Source organism: Rhamphochromis sp. 'chilingali', assembly GCF_963969265.1.
Source record: "Rhamphochromis sp. 'chilingali' genome assembly, chromosome: 4".
Classification (NCBI taxonomy): Eukaryota; Metazoa; Chordata; class Actinopteri; order Cichliformes; family Cichlidae; genus Rhamphochromis; species Rhamphochromis sp. 'chilingali'.
The window spans coordinates 13,890,227-13,910,298 of record NC_137948.1 but is presented as its reverse complement, the minus strand read 5'-3'; the positions used below and the strand labels follow the sequence as shown (position 1 = coordinate 13,910,298).

Genomic DNA, 20,072 nt, shown 5'->3' with positions numbered 1-20,072 from the left:
AACAATATATTAATCTTTAATTTTTACATCATTATTGTAAAAAATATATATAAATATGTAAGATTGGGGCCTTTTTATTTGAATTTGAATATGTTTTCTCTTCCCCCTGTGTGTACGTTATGTCTGTGTACACTATCCTCCTCCCACAGTTTGTAGACATCCATGCAAGCCAAATAGTAATTATAAATTGGCCAAGCATGTGAGAATGCATGTGTGTGTGTGTGTATCTGTGTTAGCCTGTCTAACCAAGCACTGCCTAACATAGTTAAGGCTATAGGCATGCCTATAGCTAGGATAAACCCAGCCTGCCTGTGAAACACTAAGAACAATGACTGAAATAAAATTAAACCTTGAAGTTATGGGATATCTCCAAGTGGCCAAAACAATCGAATGAGCTTTCACACAGTGAAAGCCAGCAGCCTCAAGCAATTAATCATCTGCACATTTATTGTATTTTTGTGTCAAACTTTGGTGGCATAAAAATTGCTACTGTCCAAAAAATTTCCAGTCATAGGTATAGTTTTGAATCTTCAGGCACGTTATTATGCATTATATTTAATACAGAACCATTATTCTATGTGGTTGATATGACATTGCGAGAGAGAATAGTTATTCTTGTAAAGTGTCAGATTTATGTTGTCACTGGTCTTTGTTCTGTCAAGGGGCACTCTCATCTTTGCTCAAACAAGAAGGCTATTGTGAAAATGACAGCAAGAGCACGACAGATATATATCTGTGAGTTGAATTAAATATTCCAGTCAGAAAAAGAGCATGGTAAAAAATCATTTTGGGTAAAAAACTGAACAGCAAAATGTATTTGTGTACAAGAGAATGTTGGTAAAGGTTTAACTCCACAGAATGTTGTATAACATAACAAAGCCTTGAGCAAGTCTGTGAGAGAGGCAGGAAGCTAATAACAGTGAGCAGACAGAAGAGAGGCTGAGCACCCATGATGTCATTGACTGTGCTTGTCGGTACTCTCTCCCCCTCCCATTGCCTCCCATTTCTCCTTGCCTCTCTGCATCCTTCCATCCTTTACGTAACTGTCAGACAGCCTGGGAGTGGCAGGAAGGAGGAGAGGCAGAAGCGGAGAAAGAAGGAGGAGAGGCAGAAGCGGAGAAAGAGATCAAGCAGCTGTTAGCAATTCCGGATTTGGCTAACTATCCACACGGCATCCTTCCATTTAGCAGGTACATCTTATATTTTTGTGATTTAGTGCTTTACTGTTGTATCATTTAGTACCTGCAGTGCTGCAGTGAGAGGGCAGTAGAAATAATCTTGAAAAAAAATATATGAAAAGATTACATGTAATAATAGTTTGATGTATATTTTTACACCCACCAGCACTGGTAATTATTATTATTATTATAATTATTATTTTTTAGGATTATTCGTAAACTGAGATGACGCCATACTAAAATGCATTAGTTTTAAAGTGTTCATTGAAACATTTTCTGTGCTATTTGTTTTTATGGTTATTTTTATATGCAGTGAATATTTAATATAAATTTCATATCAGTGTAGCTCGATCAAAAGCCACATTTGGTAACACTTAACTCATGAATAAGTAAGTGTCAGTGAGTGTGATGGAGAGACGGGGCAGAAGAGAAGGAGAAGGAATGTGTTTGTTCATTCACTATAGACTGAACAGCAGAGAAGCCATTTGGAAATTGAGTTGATTGAATTAAATGGGCTTGAGCGCAGTTTTAGACACACTAGCATAATGATGGATACACAGTAAAAGTGTGTGTGTAAGACAGAGAGAAAATTAGATGCACTATCTTGGCAGCTATGTCTTGGCAGGCCAGCAGCCAGTTAACCTATAGTTATTACTTTAATTTTTTTTTACAAAATGTCTTCACAAAGGATATTTTATCCAAGCTATTTAAGGGCCTTTTTTTAGATTATTATTTTAATCAGGAGAACAAAGTGTTACAATCTTTTGTATTTGAATTGACTAAAAACTGCATGTGTTCATCTGTCAGCATGGCCGAGGGTTCGGTGTCTCTAGAAGAGGTCAAGACTTCCTTCCAGAAGTTTGCAGTCCACGGAGACACAAAAGCTACAGGGAAGGAGATGAACGGCAAGAATTTTGCAAAGCTCTGCAAAGACTGTAACATCACTGATGGGAAGAATGTGACTACCACAGACGTGGACATCGTTTTTAGCAAAGTCAAGTAAGATTTCATTTTGACTTTGCACAGCAAAAACATAATGGTTTGAATGTATGTCACAATGTGGTTATTGGTTTTCAGTAACTGAACAGTCAATTTTTAGTTAGTGACTCTCTGTTGTTTTGGGACTACCTTACAGAATAAACTTCATGATTCATGTAAATGCAAAGGGTTTAAGACATCTCATAATCACATTATAGCATTGTAGCATCTACTCATTGCTTGTCCCTTGTCAGTATACACTGCTCAAAAAGAAAGGAACACTTTGAAAATGCATCAAATTTCACATCATTGTGTAAATGATCAACCTACAGAGGACTGAATTCAAAGACACCATGAAAGTCAAGGTAAAAAATATGATGTAGTAGTTGAGTCCATTTTGCAAGTTCATTGCAGCAATTATTGTAAGAATGGTACTCAGTAGTTTATTTGTCCCCCATGTGCTTGTATGCACATCTAACAATGTTGGGCTATACTCCTAATGAAACAACAAATGGTATCCTTGGGAAATATGCTACCAGATCTGGACCAAGGCGTCACTGAGCTCTTGGACAGTGTGAGGTCCAACCAGAGAGCATTGGCTGGACAGAAACGTAATGTCCCAGAGGTGTTCTATTGGATGTAAGTCAGGAGAGTGTGAGGTCCAGCCAGTAGTATTGATTCCTTCATCCTCCAGGAACTGCCTGCATACCTTCGCCACATGAGACCGAGCATTGTGTGTGACAGTGGGTCCAAAGATTTCACCTCGATACCTAGTGGCAGTCAGGGTGCTGTTGCCTAGTCTGTCGAGGTCAAGGTGAAGTTTATTTATATAGCACATTTCCAACAGTTCATGCTGCACAAGGTGCTTTAAAAACTAAAATGTAACTAAAATAAGTAAAATGCATGACAATGATGCAATAAAATATGAAAGAAGAGGAATAAAACAGTAAGACATTAAATGCAACTAAAACAACTACAGCTAAGGTGGTTAAAAAAAATAAAATAATATATGGGTCAACGTGAGCTAAAAGCCAGTCATTAAAAATGGGTCTTTAAAGATTTAAAATGTTCCATTGTTTCTGGATATCTTATATTTAGAGGCAGACTATTACAAAGTGTGCGACGTGCCACAGAGAAGGCTCTGTTGCCATGAGATTTATGTGTAGACTGTTGGATAACATTAGTTTTGAATTAGACTTCATGTTTCTTTCTGGACCATAAATAAATAGGAACTTAGATAGGTAAGAGGTAGCTTGGCCGTTAAGTGATTTTAAAGCAAAAAGTATGATTTTAAATTGGATCCTGTAAGGAACAGGAAGCCACCAGCATGAAGAGGCCAACACTGGGGTTATATGCTCGAGGTCTTTGCGTCACATCCGTAGATCAGACAATCACTGATCCTCCACTAAAGCAATCATGCTGAGTGATGTTAATTCAATTCAGTTTTAAATAACGCTAAATCACAACAGAATGTTGCCTTAAGGCAAGTTTTATATCGTAAGGTAGAGATCCTACAATACTACAGAGAAAACCCCAACAAATGACCACCTCTGAGCAAATACTTGCCAACAAAGGGAAGGTGTGCACGGGGTGCCTGCCAATCCTGGTATTGTACTGGAAAAATACCAATTAGGCTCTAAGGTGACAGACAGTGCACACAGGGGCCACTAGAGGATGTTGTTTCCTCTCATGGTTCCTCTTCAATCTCATGAAGACTATTTCTGATTGTTTGATCAGACAGGCAGGTATTAATGTGTGATCCTGGAGGAGTTGGAGTACCTGTGGAATCTCTGTAGGATCTAGATATCACCTCATGCTACCAGTAGTAACCCTGACCTTAGTCAAATGGAAAACTAGTGAAGCAAAACTCAAAAAAAGATGACGAGAGAAAAAATGTCAGAGGTGTCCACCTGAAAAGCCATTCCAGTTTTGTGGGTTGTGTCATTGTTACCCATCTAGTGCACCTGTTGTTAATTTCATCAACACCAGAGCAGCTGAAACTAATTAACAACAACCTCTGCTGCTTAACTGACCAGATTAATATCCCTGATTAAAAGGTTTTCTGTTCATTATTTTGAGCAGTGTATATTATATTATTCATTTTGTTATTTCTCTCAAAATATAGTTGGCAACACTCTGTGTTTCCTCAGGGCAAAGTCAGCTCGTGTAATCACATTTGAGCAGTTTAACCAGGCCCTGACAGAGTTGGCTCCCAAACGTTTTAAAGGCAAGAACAAGGAAGAGTCACTTCAGCAGCTTTATGGTCTCGTTGTTGGTAAAGAACCTGCCAACATTGGTGTTACTGTGAGTATTAAGTCATAATAAACTCAAAATTTGCTGCTTAGAAGTCGGCAGCAACCAGCTACTACACTTATGCATCCCTTTAAACTTATATATGTAGTAGTAGTTTGACCCTCAACCATACAATTAAATTTAAACTGTAAAACAGATCATCTTAGGTAAAATTTGTTTAAGTGAGATTAATGTATTAACATGTTTTGTTCTCTTGTGTTGCACTTCCTATTACAGCTTGGTAATACAGTGGTAACAGTAGGGTAGCAAGGTGGAAACAAGACTGTAATAATGTGGTAATTTCTACCTTATTACAACTCAATCATCATAGTAATAACCACTTAAATTCCAAGTAATATCATGATAGCAGCAGTGGTTACATGTATTACACTGAAATTTATGTAATTGGATAATAAGTGCCCAAAAACTAGGGGCAAGATTGTGGAAATACACCTCAGTTATAAGGTGATAATGATGCTACCATGATATTACAAGGATAGTAATTGGTTATTACCTTGGTAATTGAGTAGTAATAATGTAGAAATGACCACATTATTATGTTCTTGTTTCCACCTTGTCACCCCACTGTTATCACTTTATTACTGAGCTGGAATAGAAAGTGCTACTTGTTTTTGATGACCAAATCTTTGTGTAACTGTTTAGGTCACAAATCAGAAAAAATAGTTGACTGTCAGTGTGTTATTTTGGATCTAAAACTGGATTACCAAAGAAACTCTAGATACAAATCATTGCATCTTGAAAAAGACACTACAATACAGAGTTTTTGTTTTACTGGGTTAAAAGGGGAAAAAATTAAAAAAAAAAGTTTATTATATCAGTATTCTGTCTTCCATTTTTTTAGAAAGCTACCAAGGCAGCAGCAGTGGACAGATTGACTGACACCTCCAAGTACACTGGTTCACACAAGGAGCGGTTTGATGACACAGGAAAAGGCAAAGGAAAGGCTGGGCGTGAAGACATCCCAGACACCAGTGGTTATGTGGCAGCTTACAAGGGCAGCGGCACTTACGAAGACAAAGTGAAAGAGGCATAACACTGCTAGCCATTATTATGTTTCACCAATAACTTAGATAGGGGTACTAAACAGAAGTTAATGCCTGTTTTATTTAGTTAAACAAAACAAAGTGGGAATTTCATGATGTATACAGCATGTACAAGTAAAAGTGTTCTGTGTATTTTCTGCTGGAACCAAAAAAGAAACTACATGCTTCATATTGTTACTCTGCTTTGCTATACACTGTGCCTTACTAAACATATAGCCGTTAGTGTGAATACTATGATACATTGCTATGCTCTGTTAATCATAATGCAAAGGATAAAAACATAGCTGGTATCAAGAATGGCGCTATCTCAGTAGCTGCTCTGCGAGCTTTTCATTTTATATTTCAGTGCCTTTGTTACATGACCAATCAGTGCCCATTATTTTCATCATAGTTTCATAGTATGAAATTAATAGTTTTTAACAGTTTATTTAGAAAAATGCAATAGGCATGAAAGAACACAGTGCAATACTCTTTGATTATTAATAAAAACAAAAAAACAAAAAACACCAAGCAGCGAAGAACAACGAGTTAGATTCTGGTACTGATGAAGCTAAACATATGAATTACTTAAACAGTTTTTTTTTTAACTTTCTTTGTAATCATAATGGGACTTTAAATCCTCCTATTACATCTCTTTTCACTATGTTTTGTCTTTTTAAGTTTAATGAATAAAGAATGCCCATTTTCACCATGAATGGAAATGTAATTTAAAAGAAGTGATTGCAAATATCTAAATAAATATCTAAAATGCAAAATTTGATCATACATGGGAAAATAGTTCCTTGTTTTACATGTCCTGTAATGTAACATTAGAAAACAAACAAACGAAAAGTCTGTAGGATCCTTTAAATCACAATTGGAACATATAGTACTCAGGAAGTTATAATACGTACACTACAAATGCAATATAAGTGATATGTAAAATATGTATATTTTACAGCATGTTTCTAGAAGAGTATGCCTGTGTGTTAAATAAAAGCAATATTGAGTAATGTGCTAGTCATTTAAATGTTTGAATAGCAAACAAATACAAATCCATACAAATGCAACACACACACACACACACACACACACACACACACACACACACACACACACACACACACACACACACACACACACACACACACACAAGCCCATTCAGCTATCTTAGTGAGGACCTTCATTGACATAATGGTTTCCTAGCCCCCTTACCCTGAACCTAACCATAATCTAATTGTAACCCTGACACTAAAACCACATTTTGAGCCTCAAAAAGCCTTTAAACTTGTGAGGACCAGTGAGTGTGTCCTCACAAGTGACTGTTGGTTCTCACAATATAGTAGAATGCAGCTGTCAGTCCTCACAAAGATAGCTAGACAGGAACACACACACACACTCAAAAGCTCTTTGTGAGTTTTCCAGCTCTGTGGAGGTAGAAGACAGGATAAGAGCCTCCAAACCAAATCATTAGAACATAACTTAAGGGCTTCCAGATCCACAGTGTATCCCAAACTATGTTCCAAGACATGTAGGATATAGTAATCAGTGGTAAATGACCAATAACTGTAATCACCTGTAGAATCAAGATTATGTATATAAAACACCCAGCACGCCCCTGCGGGCGGTTTATCCTTCAAGCTCGGGTCCTCTACCAGAGGCCTGGGAGCTTGAGGGTCCTGCGCAGTATCTTAGCTGTTCCCAGGACTGCGCTCTTCTGGATAGAGATCTCCAATGTTATTCCCGGGATCTGCTGGAGCCACTCGCCTAGCTTGGGAGTCACCGCACCTAGTGCTCCGATTACCACGGGGACCACCGTTACCTTCACCCTCCACATCCTGTCGAGCTCTTCTCTGAGCCCTTGGTATTTCTCCAGCTTCTTGTGTTCCTTCTTCCTGATATTGCTGTCATTCGGAACCGCTACATCGATCACTACGGCCGTCTTCTACTGTTTGTCTACCACCACTATGTCCGATTGGTTAGCCGCCACCATTTTGTCCGTCTGTATCTGGAAGTCCCACAGGATCTTAGCTCGGTCATTCTCCACCACCCTTGGGGGCATCTCCCATTTTGACCTCGGGACTTCCAGGTTATACTCGGCACAGATATTCCTGTACACTATGCCGGCCACTTGGTTATGGCGTTCCATGTATGCCTTGCCTGCTAGCATCTTGCACCCTGCTGTTATGTGCTGGATTGTCTCAGTGGTATCTTTACACAGCCTGCACCTGGGGTCTTGCCTGGTGTGATAGACCCCAGCCTCTATGGATCTTGTACTCAGAGCTTGTTCTTGTGCTGCCATGATTAGTGCCTCTGTGCTGTCTTTCAGTCCAGCTTTGTCCAGCCACTGGTAGGATTTCTGGATATCAGCCACCTCCTCTATCTGCCGGTGGTACATACCGTGCAGGGGCCTGTCCTTCCATGATGGTTCCTCGTCTCCCTCCTCTTTCTTGGGTTTCTGCTGCCTGAGGTATTCACTGAGCACTCGGTCAGTTGGGGCCATCTTCCCAATGTATTCTTGGATGTTCCTTGTCTCATCCTGGACTGTGGTGCTGACACTCACCAGTCCCCGGCCCCCTTCCTTCCGCTTAGCGTACAGCCTCAGGGTGCTGGACTTGGGGTGAAACCCTCCATGCATGTTAAGGAGCTTTCTTGTCTTTATGTCAGTGACTTCTATCTCCTCCTTTGGCCAGCCTATTACCCCAGCAGGGTACCTGATCATGGGCAGGGCGTACGTGTTGATGGCCCGGATCTTGTTCTTACCATTCAGCTGACTCTTCAGGACTTGCCTGACCCTCTGCAGGTACTTGGTGGTTGCAGCCTTTCTAGCGGCCTCTTCATGGTTCCCATTCGCCTGCGGGATCCCCAGGTACTTGTAACTGTCCTCTATGTCTGCAATGTTGCCTTCTGGTAGTTCAATCCCCTCAGTTCTGACTACCTTCCCTCTCTTTGTTACCATCCGACTACACTTCTCCAGTCCGAACGACATTCCAATGTCATTGCTGTATAGCCTGGTAGTGTGGATCAGTGAATCGATGTCTCGTTCACTCTTGGCATACAGCTTGATGTCATCCATGTACAGGAGGTGGCTGACAACTGCTCTGTTCCGTAGTCGGTATCCGTAGCCAGTCTTGTTAATGATCTCACTGAGGGGGTTCAGGCCTATGCAGAACAGCAGTGGGGACAGAGCATCTCCTTGGTAGATCCCGCACTTGATGGTGACTTGTGCTATGGGCTTGGAGTTGGCCTCTAGTGTTGTACGCCACATCCCCATTGAGTTCCTGATGAAGGCTCTTAGGGTCCCATTGATCTTGTACAATTCTAGGCATTCCAGTATCCAGCTGTGGGGCATTGAGTCATAGGCCTTCTTGTAATCAATCCAGGCAGTGCACAGGTTGGTCAGTCTGGTCTTGCAGTCTCGGCTGACTGTTCTGTCTACCAGTAGCTGGTGTTTTGCGCTGCTGGTATTCTTGCCAATTCCTTTCTGTGTCCGGCTCATGTATTGACCCATGTGCCTGTTCATCTTAGCCGATATGATGCCTGACAGGAGCTTCCATGTAGTACTGAGGCAGGTTATTGGTCGGTAGTTGGAGGGGACCGGTCCCTTCTTGGGGTCCTTGGGGATCAGGACCGTCCGACCTTCGGTTAGCCATTCTAGGTGTCTCTCGTTAACTAGCAGCTGGTTCATTTGTGCTGCCAGACGCTCGTGGAGTGCAGTCAGCTTCTTTAGCCAGTAGGCGTGAACCATGTCAGGCCCTGGTGCTGTCCAACTCTTCATACTGGAGACCCTTTCTTGGATATCTGCCACTGTGATGGTTACTGGACCCTGTTCAGGGAGGTCGCTGTGGTCTGCCCTCAGATCCACTAGCCACTGAGCATTGCCGTTATGGGTTGCGTCCTTCTCCCATATGCTCTTCCAGTATTGCTCCGTCTCCAGCCTTGGTGGTGCTGTTCTCTTATTATTATTGTTCCCTTGCCACTGAGAGTACACCTTTGCTTGTTCTGTGGAGAACAGCTGGTTTATTCTCCTGCCTTCTATCTCTCTGGTGTACCTCCTCAAGCGGCTGTGAGTCTTTGCTTGGCAGTTTCCAAGGCCTCAGGTATGGACAGCTTGCTGTATTTCTTATGCACCTTCTTTGTCGCACCTTTCTGCAACTCCGTTAGTTGGCTAACCTCCCTCCGTGCTACTTTGATCTTGCCCTCTAGCCTCCTTCTCCATGGAGGGTACTGCCCCCTGTGGCTGTTCAACTTGTAGCCAAGCATCTCACTGATCACTGCTGCCGAATTGTAGATCAGCTTGTTAGTGTCGGTAATCGTGGTTGTAGGTATTGTCCTTAGGGTATATATACACCCAGCACGCCCCTGCGGGCGGTTTATCCTTCAAGCTCGGGTCCTCTACCAGAGGCCTGGGAGCTTGAGGGTCCTGCGCAGTATCTTAGCTGTTCCCAGGACTGCGCTCTTCTGGACAGAGATCTCCAATGTTGTTCCCGGGATCTGCTGGAGCCACTCGCCTAGCTTGGGAGTCACCGCACCTAGTGCTCCGATTACCACGGGGACCACCGTTACCTTCACCCTCCACATCCTCTCAAGCTCTTCTCTGAGCCCTTGGTATTTCTCCAGCTTCTCGTGTTCCTTCTTCCTGATATTGCTGTCATTCGGAACCGCTACATCGATCACTACGGCCGTCTGGGACAGATATATATCACTCACGACCCATGTTTGGTCTTTATTGGACCTATTTCTTAAGGATCCGACTTTCAGATACTGTTCACCTGCTTTTGATTTCCTGCCTGCTCTTTCTTCTTCTGTCTTCCATTTGTCCAGGTTCCTAAGAGTCTTTTTTATTTTATTTTTTGGAAAAACATGCTGAAATATGCCACATTTTTAGCTAATAGTTCTTTGGTGCAAAAATACTATTTTAGTCATTTCATGCCATTTTATTCTACATTTTATGTGGATTTCCTGTAACTGAATGAGAGAGTTTTGTAACAGGCTGTTGGTAAAATTCCTAAACATCCAATTAAAAATTGCTTCTTTGTCAAGTTGTTGGTTGTACAGTGTAGGGACCGTTACTCAAAAAGTAATACATTGCAAATTACTTGTTACTCTAAAAGTAGTGTAGTAAGTCACTTACTCACCAGACAAAGTCATATGTTACACTTCTCATAACATTACTTTCTTGCTAACTTGTAATAAAACCAACAACTCATTATCACATAATTACTAATTAAAATCATAAACCTTAGGCTACAGTCCCTATGATACAAATCCCTATTATAACACAAGTAACGACATATCTCGACGACTTTATGTAATTAATTACTGAATTACAGTATGAATCGAAAATGTAATGTGATTACAACCAACACTGGTTTTGTAAAAGCAACACAACCTTTTTCATGCTTTATTCATTTATAGGTCAGTATTTGGCTTAACAAACAAAAAACATATTTCTGAATATGGTCAGGTGCAAGTGCTGGACTGACAATAAGTGAAAAGGAAGCCAATGTTCAAGGAATATTTTTGAAAGAACTTTAGAAAATCCAAGAGAACGACTGCTCAAGATCATTTTACAAATTGAAAGAAAATGCAGAAAATGCAGGATGGAAGCCACATATAAAGACATTTATTTGTTTCTAGTTGCTTCCTAGAAAGACTGATAGGTACAAATAATTGAAAGTACAAACCTTGTCTAGTTCTTGAAGATTATTTAACATGTAAAGTTGGAGCTGCATCTTTTATAATATAAGTGGGGAAAAATGCGCTGAACTGCATCCAAATAATGGCTATGAGTACCTTCCTGGCATGCAAAGCCTGTTGATGTGAGAACATAATTTGAATAAACAGGGTTTGGTGTTTTCAGACTTTGGCATAAGTGGCCACTTATAATTTTCCATAGAAGTATGTAAACGTGTGCAAGGGTTTAGATAAAACAATGAAAATACATGGATTCTTAGTCAAATTAAATTCTTTGCAATATACTCATAGCAACTCTCCGTGAAATAGTCTCCTACATCAGAATGGGTGAGGAAATACAAGAAAAATACTTGTGGTTCAATACTACCACAATGTAGGGACAAAAAACACAAACAAACAAAAAACAGAGTGAACAGATGAACCAGTTGAAACAGTTAAAATATTCATTCATCTTTCATGAGTCCAGCAAGTCAAGATGCTGCAGAGATGCAACAGTACTGCGTAATTATAATTTTGTGCATGTTTTCCCACTTAACTTAAGACATGCATTCAGAATTACGATGTGTTAAAAGTGATATGTAAATATTATCTTTTTCTGACTTGGTAAACTTGCCATTGTGACTTTTACAGAAAAGTGACCAAGATTGGCAACTACACATGAAGTTGACACATTAAGATGCCATCAGATAAATAGAAAGGAGTGCAGGTCTGAAGAAGTCTATAGTGAAACTAGTACATGAAAGATCCAAAGAAGTGTACTTCATATAATTACAAAGCACTTATTTGTCCTCCTTGTTTTCCTTTTGAAGAAATATACCATGTGGTACATAATTCTATACAGTATAACTGGTATAATTACAGTCTCAGGGGTCATTATATCCTCCCTTAGTTATGCTGCAATAGACATAGGCTGCCGGGGGATTCCCATGATGCATTGAGTTTTTCCTTTCCAGTCACCTTTCTCGCTCACTATGTATTAACAGACCTCTCTGCATTGAATCATATCTGTTATTAACCTCTGTCTCTCTTCCACAGCATGTCTTTTATCCTGTTTTCCTTCTCTCACCCCAACTGGTCGCAGCAGATGGCCGCCCCTCCCTGAGCCTGGTTCTGCCGGAGGTTTCTTCCTGTTAAAAGGGAGTTTTTCCTTCCCACTGTTGCCAAAGTGCTTGCTCATAGGGGGTCATATGATTGTTGGGTTTTTCTCTGTATCTATGAAGCACCTTGAGGCGACTTATGTTGTGATTTGGCGCTATATAAATAAAATTGAATTGAATTGAATTGAATTATATGTGAAAAACAATGTGCAGAAATTTTATTTTTTTTCTTGAGTTTTTGAGTTCTGCTGAGATTGTCGAGAAGACTAACACATGCAAGCCAAATCATTACAGAATTCCCTTGGTGTTTCAGGGCTTTAACACTGTTGAACTGTAACCAAATTAATGGCCAAAGGTAATCTAGAACCTGTATGCAGATAATTTGAATAAAGATGATGTTTCTTAGCTTTTGTAGTGCCAAGATTTAAATTATAGTTTCCATGGAAAGTTTTAGAAGCATGGGGATAAAAATGCAGAAGAATATAATGAAAATAAATTTAAGTGAAATTTATATTCTTGAATGTATATTTTCTGTCTTCCCTGACTATACGCCCGCTCCTTCTTTAGCAACACAGAGGTTGATTGAGCAGATGAGTGGCCATATTAGAAGAAAAACTCCTAAAAACATGGACAATCAAGAAAAGACCATTTTAGAAATGTTTTTAAGTTTCTGTTACAAGAAAAAGAGAATGTAGGGGTTTATGATGATGATGTCATGATTGAACATATCCGTTGGGATACAAGAAACTGTTTGTCTATTTGGCACATAGATGATGTTTTAAATTAAGTCACTTCTCATCCAGTCCTCTTTTGCTTTATTTCCAGTCCTAACCCTGTTATGCCTAATTTACCATCACAGTATGGTAGATTTCACATATTGTATCTCAGTATTAGGGCTGTTCGATATAAAGATATATATCGGATGACGATAAAAAAAACATCTATTGTTTCATTTTACGCTATTGTTTGTTTCGTGGTGTCGCAAAATAAACTGTTTACGGCATTATTTTTTCATCGTTTTGATGGTCACTGTAGTGGCTATATTAATTTCTTAAAGTTCTCTCTTTCTCTCATATTTAATATAACCACACTACAGACGGACAAGCGCCTATTTTTATACGTTTACATTAGCAGCAATGACGGTAAAACCATCAGGTGTCTGCTTGTTTATTTTCCACATAAACCTTTCACAATAAAGCTCAAGATCCTGTTGAGACTTTTCAAGATAAATTAAATCACGTGAAAGAGTATGCGGAGCAATTACGGATGAGAAGCAAAAAATAGCCGTGAGGTGCTAAAAAAATAAACCTTAGACTCAAACGTTAGAACAGGCTTTTCCCCGCAGCACGCCGTGTAATAAATACTCACAAAGAAAACGGCGGCTGTTACAACTTATGTCTGAAAATGTATAGTTTCATCTGTAAAATCACTCAACTGCAGGTACACGACGCCCAAATGGAAACGCTTCATGCAAGTCGAGCTGCCCTAGATTCACAAAATTTACAGAAAATATTAAAATTTGGTGATTTATATCGTTATCGGGACGGTAGATGTTTTATATTTGCATATGAGATTTTGGTCATATCGCACAGCCCTACTCAGTATCATATCACACTGGCCCAATAAGTTTACCTTTCGAGATCTGTGAAACACTTCTTTTGCCTCAAATCATTTGGCTACATAGCTGCTCTGCTGCAACTCGTTGTAGCATTCCTTTTAGTATTTGCACAATAAATTATATATCTGAATGTACTTATTATTGCTTTGGATTCCATCATAGTAGCCCAGTATCCACATACATATCCATCTATTGTAGTTATTTATTCTATTTTTCTAGTAGTAATAATACAGAATACAGACTACTATGTAGTTTTTGTATTAATTTTTTAATCAACATATCACTATGTCACAATCACATCTACTTGAATACATTTCTTTGGAGTATAAAATATTTGTTTGTATAAGTAAAACAATGCAACAGACCTCAGAATACACATGTGCAATTCTTTTAATTGCAAAATACCAATGGAAGCTCACCTAACATTAAATAACTAAAATACAATGTTGCTGATTTTTCCACACAGCACCCAATTTTTAATGCAACCTAGAGGCTGGCTATTCTTGGGTCAAGTTTTTACTTTGAAAACTAAATGCCAAACAAATAGTACCAAGAATACTAACTATTCAATGCCATGTATTTCTAAAACAAAGGAATTGAAATGCAAATTTTACAAATAAAAGAAAAGTAGCTTCAAGTGTAGCTATGCTGAAAACAATTTGCAAATAAATAATTTCTTGTGAGTTTCCCAGCTCTGCGGAGATAGAAGAGAGCATAGAAACCACCAAGCCAAATCATTAAAGCATAGGTCAAGGGCTGCCAAATACATAGTGTGTTCCTGTCCAATTTCCCAGCTAAGTAGAACACAGTGATCAAAGGTACATAGCCAACAATTGTAGTCATCTGGAATATCAGGACTATATTGAAAGCCCTTCTCTTTACCAAATTGGATCTCTCCCTCTCTCCCTCGCCTGGTGATGGCTGTTTCAGTGCTTTAAGAACTGATATGGAGCAGAACGAGTTGATGATGACGATAAACACAACACAAGTGGTATAAATGCCCATTGTTATGCGATTGCACAAGTATATTTCTGATAAAACAGGCAGGATGGATTGCAACCACATTACACAACAAAAGCTCATCCTATACCTTAAAGGTTTATACCTGAGATACAACAAGGGATGCACCACTGCAATATAGCGTTCTATGCAGACACTGCACTGAAACTGAACCCTAGCTGTAAATATTGTGTTGATGGCTTTGTATTATTTCGGTATTAAAATAAAAACTTATAATCAATAAGGGTGGCCCCAGGAATCCAAAAAGTAGCTCTGCAAGGACCAAGTGGAACTCAGAGACTTCCATCTGATCTGTCCAGAAGACAGGAGATGATTTCATGAGCCATAGCACCCAGCTGTTAGCAGGCAGAGAGATCAAGACATAAGGAATGACTGCAGAATTAAATAGAAGAGGGTTCAAACAGAAACCACACTCAAAATCTGTGACGTTTTGTTTGCCCGGTGGTAGGTTTTTCATGGTTCCTGTAAATTGTGGTGGAAAAAACAATAAATGTAGTGCAGAGGAGTTCTTTTTAATCATGAGACTGATTTGACAAATGTATAAAACCAGTCATTATGTTTTTGACTATATCACTAAATTTAGTTAAAACAAATCTACAATAAAACACTCAAAGTAAATTTTAAATACACAATGATAAGAAAACACGATTAAACAAAGAATTTAATAAAGTGACAATTGTCTGTTTAATATGTAAACAAAAAGTTATACTGTTAAAAAAAAAGCTACCTAAGAGAACAATTTCATAATTTGTTATTGCTTTACTGAGTAGATTTCAAAAGATGTAGCATAAAAAAAGGAAAACTTTGTCCTACCTAGAATTTGTTTGAAGTTTATTATTAAATGTATAGTAGGAGTTCCATCAATGACTTTAGATGTGTTGAACTGTAACCAGATAATGCGCACGAGTTCTTTACAGGCATGCAAAACCTATGGATATGCCGTACAAATTTGAATGAAGAGGGATGGGTCCTTTTACCTCACATGCTAAATAAATTGGGAATGGAACTATGCAAAATTATGTAGCAAAAAGATATATTCAGACATTGTTTAATTTATAAAATAAGGCTATTTTTATTCATCTCTATTTTAGAGATGAAATTACAATTGCACAGGACAGATCCTTTAAACTGGACAACATCCTGGGTTTTTTAGACCAGGTTTACTAGGAAGAGAAACAAACGTGACTAGGATCTTAAAATTAAAAAAAAAAAATCTATGGACAGTGAAGTCAGTTTTTCCTTTAGCACCATCTGATGGTAATATCAAGAATGGCATTTAGTTATACACAATTGTCGATAGGTTTATACTTAAATTCATATCCAGTCAGAAAAGTTGAGTTTTTGGAACTACTCTTGTATTTTTTTAGGAAGGTCAAACACCATCTTACTAGTTATCTGATAATGAAGCTGGCATTGTTTTCCATCTTATCAGGGATTGTGCCACAGCCCATTCCTCAAAACAGAATCAAGCTTGAGTGATTACACACAATTTCTGTGAAGGTTCTCAGACATCCAGGTCATCGTAGTCAAAGGAGCTTGCAAAGAAAAGCGTCTGGACTTCTTTAAGTTGCTTGAAGACGTTTCACCTCTCATCCGAGAAGCTTCTTCAGTTCTAAGGTCAAATGGTGGAGAGTCCCAGATATAAACCTAGTGGGAGTATTCCCCCACAGAGGGACAAAAGGACCCCCTGATGATCCTCTACTCGCCTGAGCCAAGGTGTGAAACTGGGTGTGGGTCCCAGTCAGCCAGAGTTTCGGGTGAGTTCATTGTGAAACCTGGCCCCACCTTATGCGAATTCCTGAGATCAGATGGCCCAGGATGTGAGTGGGCGTTAAGGCGTCTGGGAAGGGATCTCAAAACTGGATTATAGATGGCAGAGAGTTTGTGTTTTAAACCACCGCCTCTGTTCAAAGATGGTCGCTCACAGTGGACATAGATGTCTTCTTTCACTCCTCTTTCAAACCATCTGTCCTCTCTGTCCAAAGTGTGAACATTGGCATGTTCACATTTTGGACAGAGAGGTGAAACGTCTTCAAGCAACTTAAAGAAGTCCAGACGCTTTTCTTTGCAAGCTCCTTTGATTACACTTAATGTTTACAAGGTCATTAGGATTCTCTCTCTGCCTGTGGGAGAAGTGCAGAGTTACTTCACCTCTGCAGAAATTCTCCAGGACAAAGCTGATTTTGACTTAAGGAAGTTACTTTTTAGACGAACATTTTTTTTCTTTTGCTACCTAAAGCTTAAATTGCTAGCAGTTTAAACATACATAAATTTTATCTCCAGATTATCTCTTAAAAATTAACATGATCAATCCATGCTAATATAGGTGAATGCATGTTAATATATTAATATTAATATAGGTTAATAAAATAACAACAAAACAAATCAAAAAAGCTTGTGACCCAAAAATACACTTTTTTTGTTGTACATAATAATTTCAATGCTGACAGAAGCAACATGAATGCAATAAAACTCAGTGGATGGCATTTCATTATTCAGAGAGACATAAACCTACAACAAAAGCAACCAAAGAGATTTTCATGGTGGTAGAGTACCCTTGACTCTCCCATTCAGTCGTTTGATCTCAGCCAACCTGAGCTGTGTTCTGCTGGTTTAACACCAGACTAAAAGCCTGATAAAAGAGAAAGAGACAGTGAATAGGTAGGTCGTGAGAAGATAGCATTTAGTGCAAACTGCCAAGGTATTTCCATAAAATATAAAATGCAATGTAAATAACATCAACGGCCAAAGAAAGAGAATAGCTTTAGAAAACATTATTTGTGAAAGGGAGCAGTTAATATATATATAATATTTATATATAATATATATATCATTAATTACCAGTGGATCGATAGTTAATGAATAGCTGAAGAGGAAAGTAAGCATGCGTGTGTGTTAATGTGCTGCAACTGTGATAACTGAAGGCTGTGTGTGATGCTTCTGTTGAAAAAAAGGAAAATGGAAGAGGGCGTTTGCATGTTCTCCTCATGTTTGCTTGGGTTCTCTCTGGGTACTCCAGCTTCCTCCCACAGTTCAAAGACATGCACTCATTGGAGTTAGGTTAATTGGAAACTTTAAATTGCCCATAGGTTTGAATGCAGGAGTGAATGTGATTGTGAATAGTTTTCTGTGTCTACGTGTAAAACCTGTGACAAACTGGCGACTTGTCCAGGATGTACCCTGCCTCTCGCCCTAAGACAGCTGGGATAGGTTCCAGCGACCCTGAAAAGGATAAGCGGAAGCGAATGGATGGATGGATGGATGGATGGATGGGTGGACTGTTGTGTTTTGAGGCAGTTGTGGCTTTGGAGCCAAAGCACGTCATCTGTCATGGTCCGGGTGAGTGGCATGTTGGTTTGCTGTGCTCTAGGTCTCCTCCCCTGGGCGGAGACCTTCATTCCACGTAGGATTCACACCTGAGGCTGATTATGCTGGCAGTATTTAAGACCAGCGTTTGAAACCACTTGTCACCTGAATGTCTGCTAATCACCATTAGTGCTAATCTGTTCATGTCTCTTGCTGTTGTTTGTATTTGTGCTAGCCTAATTCTCTGTCCTCAGATAAATCCATGGACCATGCCTGCAAACTGTCACTGTTAATTCAGTCTGGTCGCTAGTCGCTTCTGCCAACCCACTCCATTCCTGGCCAGGTACGGATCTCTCTACTTTTCCTCACCTGCCTGCTCCCCCCGCCTCAGCGCTCGACCCCATTTGGATTCACGACGTTGCAAACTCACCTGGACCTAGCCTCCCTCCGAAGCAATCTCCACCTGCTCACAAGTAAGCCTGAACACACTCACTACAGAAAAATCCTATCTTCAAAATCCACCCAGCTACCTTTAACTCTCCTCTTCTGTGATTACAGAGGACCAGCGCCCTCTGTCTTCCATTGGACTTTTAGATCCCTGCTCAGAAGATAAGAACCCCTCCAAGCCTTAGTGTCATAGTTCCAGTGTTGGAAAGGTTACTTTTAAAATGTATTCCACTACAGATTACAGAATACATGCCCCAAAACGTATTTTGTAACGTATTTCGTTACGTTACTCAGTGAAAGTAACGTATTCTGAATAATTTGGATTACCTATTATATCATGCTTTTTACAACTACATGAATGTACTATTGCTGTGTGAATTATTACTTTTACTAAAGGTTACTCGCCATAGCAATACCGACTAGATTTTTAAATCTTAATATAAAATGAGTTACAGCAGGTTGACATTAAGTAAGGCTGCACTTTTTGCAGCGATCTCGTATGGAGATCTGTTTCACACATATATAAAACAGGTCCGCGGCTCTGAACTGTAGTAAAGGGACCTCTAGCTAATACGTCGGGTTCTGTGTCGGGCTTGTAGCCGAAAACTAGCTTTACTTTGTTTGTGTGGGTCAACTTTGCTAGCGAGAGACAGAGAGAGGCGTTGAAAGGCTGCTGCAACGGAACTTATTGTTTCGGAGAAAAACACGAAAAAAGTGTACAGTCGAGTCTTAATAGCTTACTTACAACTGGGCTCGTCAGACACTCTTTTTGGCTGCAGTGGTTATTATTATACATGTATTTACATGCTTCTATCTCCCGCTTCTGGTCGGTGATGACTTTTCGACTCCTTTTTCTCTCTCCCTCGTGCTCACAGACACATAACAGGTATGGCAGTCCATTCTCCCTGCAGCACGGACTACACTGCCCATGAGGCTACATTCTTTAGGGCTATGCCTGTAACACTCTGCCTATTACCTTCATATTAAATAATTTTTGTGAATAATTTTTTTAAATATTTCTTCACGTCATTATGCGGGCCGCAAGTAGAGGTGACATGGGCCGCGAGATTGAGACGCAGGGATTAGAGCCTCTTAATGCGTGTTTTGTTTGGGGTGTGGAAACCAAAAACAAAGAGGGCAGAGCCGAACATATGAAACAGGAAAAGACTGTGGTGTCATCCCTTTATTTCAACAAAGTAACTGTATTCTGAATACCACCTTTTTAAACGGTAACTGCAACAGAATACAGTTACTCATATTTTGTATTTTAAATACGTAACGGTGGTACGTGTGTTCCGTTACTCCCCAAACACTGCATAGTTCCCACAGTCATAGTCTCCAAGCCCCTGTTCATAGTCAAAGTCTACTGCTAGTGAATTTTATAGCCCTTCATTGC

The 20,072-nt window shown here is 39.6% G+C and overlaps 1 protein-coding gene across 1 annotated transcript; it reads left to right on the top strand.

Moving 5' to 3' along the window:
- Positions 1-1,045: 1,045 nt before the first annotated feature.
- tppp2 (tubulin polymerization-promoting protein family member 2) lies at positions 1,046-6,460 on the top strand. The gene is made up of 4 exons (XM_080880095.1): positions 1,046-1,190; positions 1,986-2,177; positions 4,307-4,460; positions 5,311-6,460. The coding sequence occupies exons 2-4, from the start codon at positions 1,987-1,989 to the stop codon at positions 5,500-5,502; spliced, it is 537 nt and encodes a 178-aa protein (XP_080736221.1). The 5' UTR covers positions 1,046-1,190; position 1,986; the 3' UTR covers positions 5,503-6,460.
- The last annotated feature ends 13,612 nt before the right edge of the window (positions 6,461-20,072 follow it).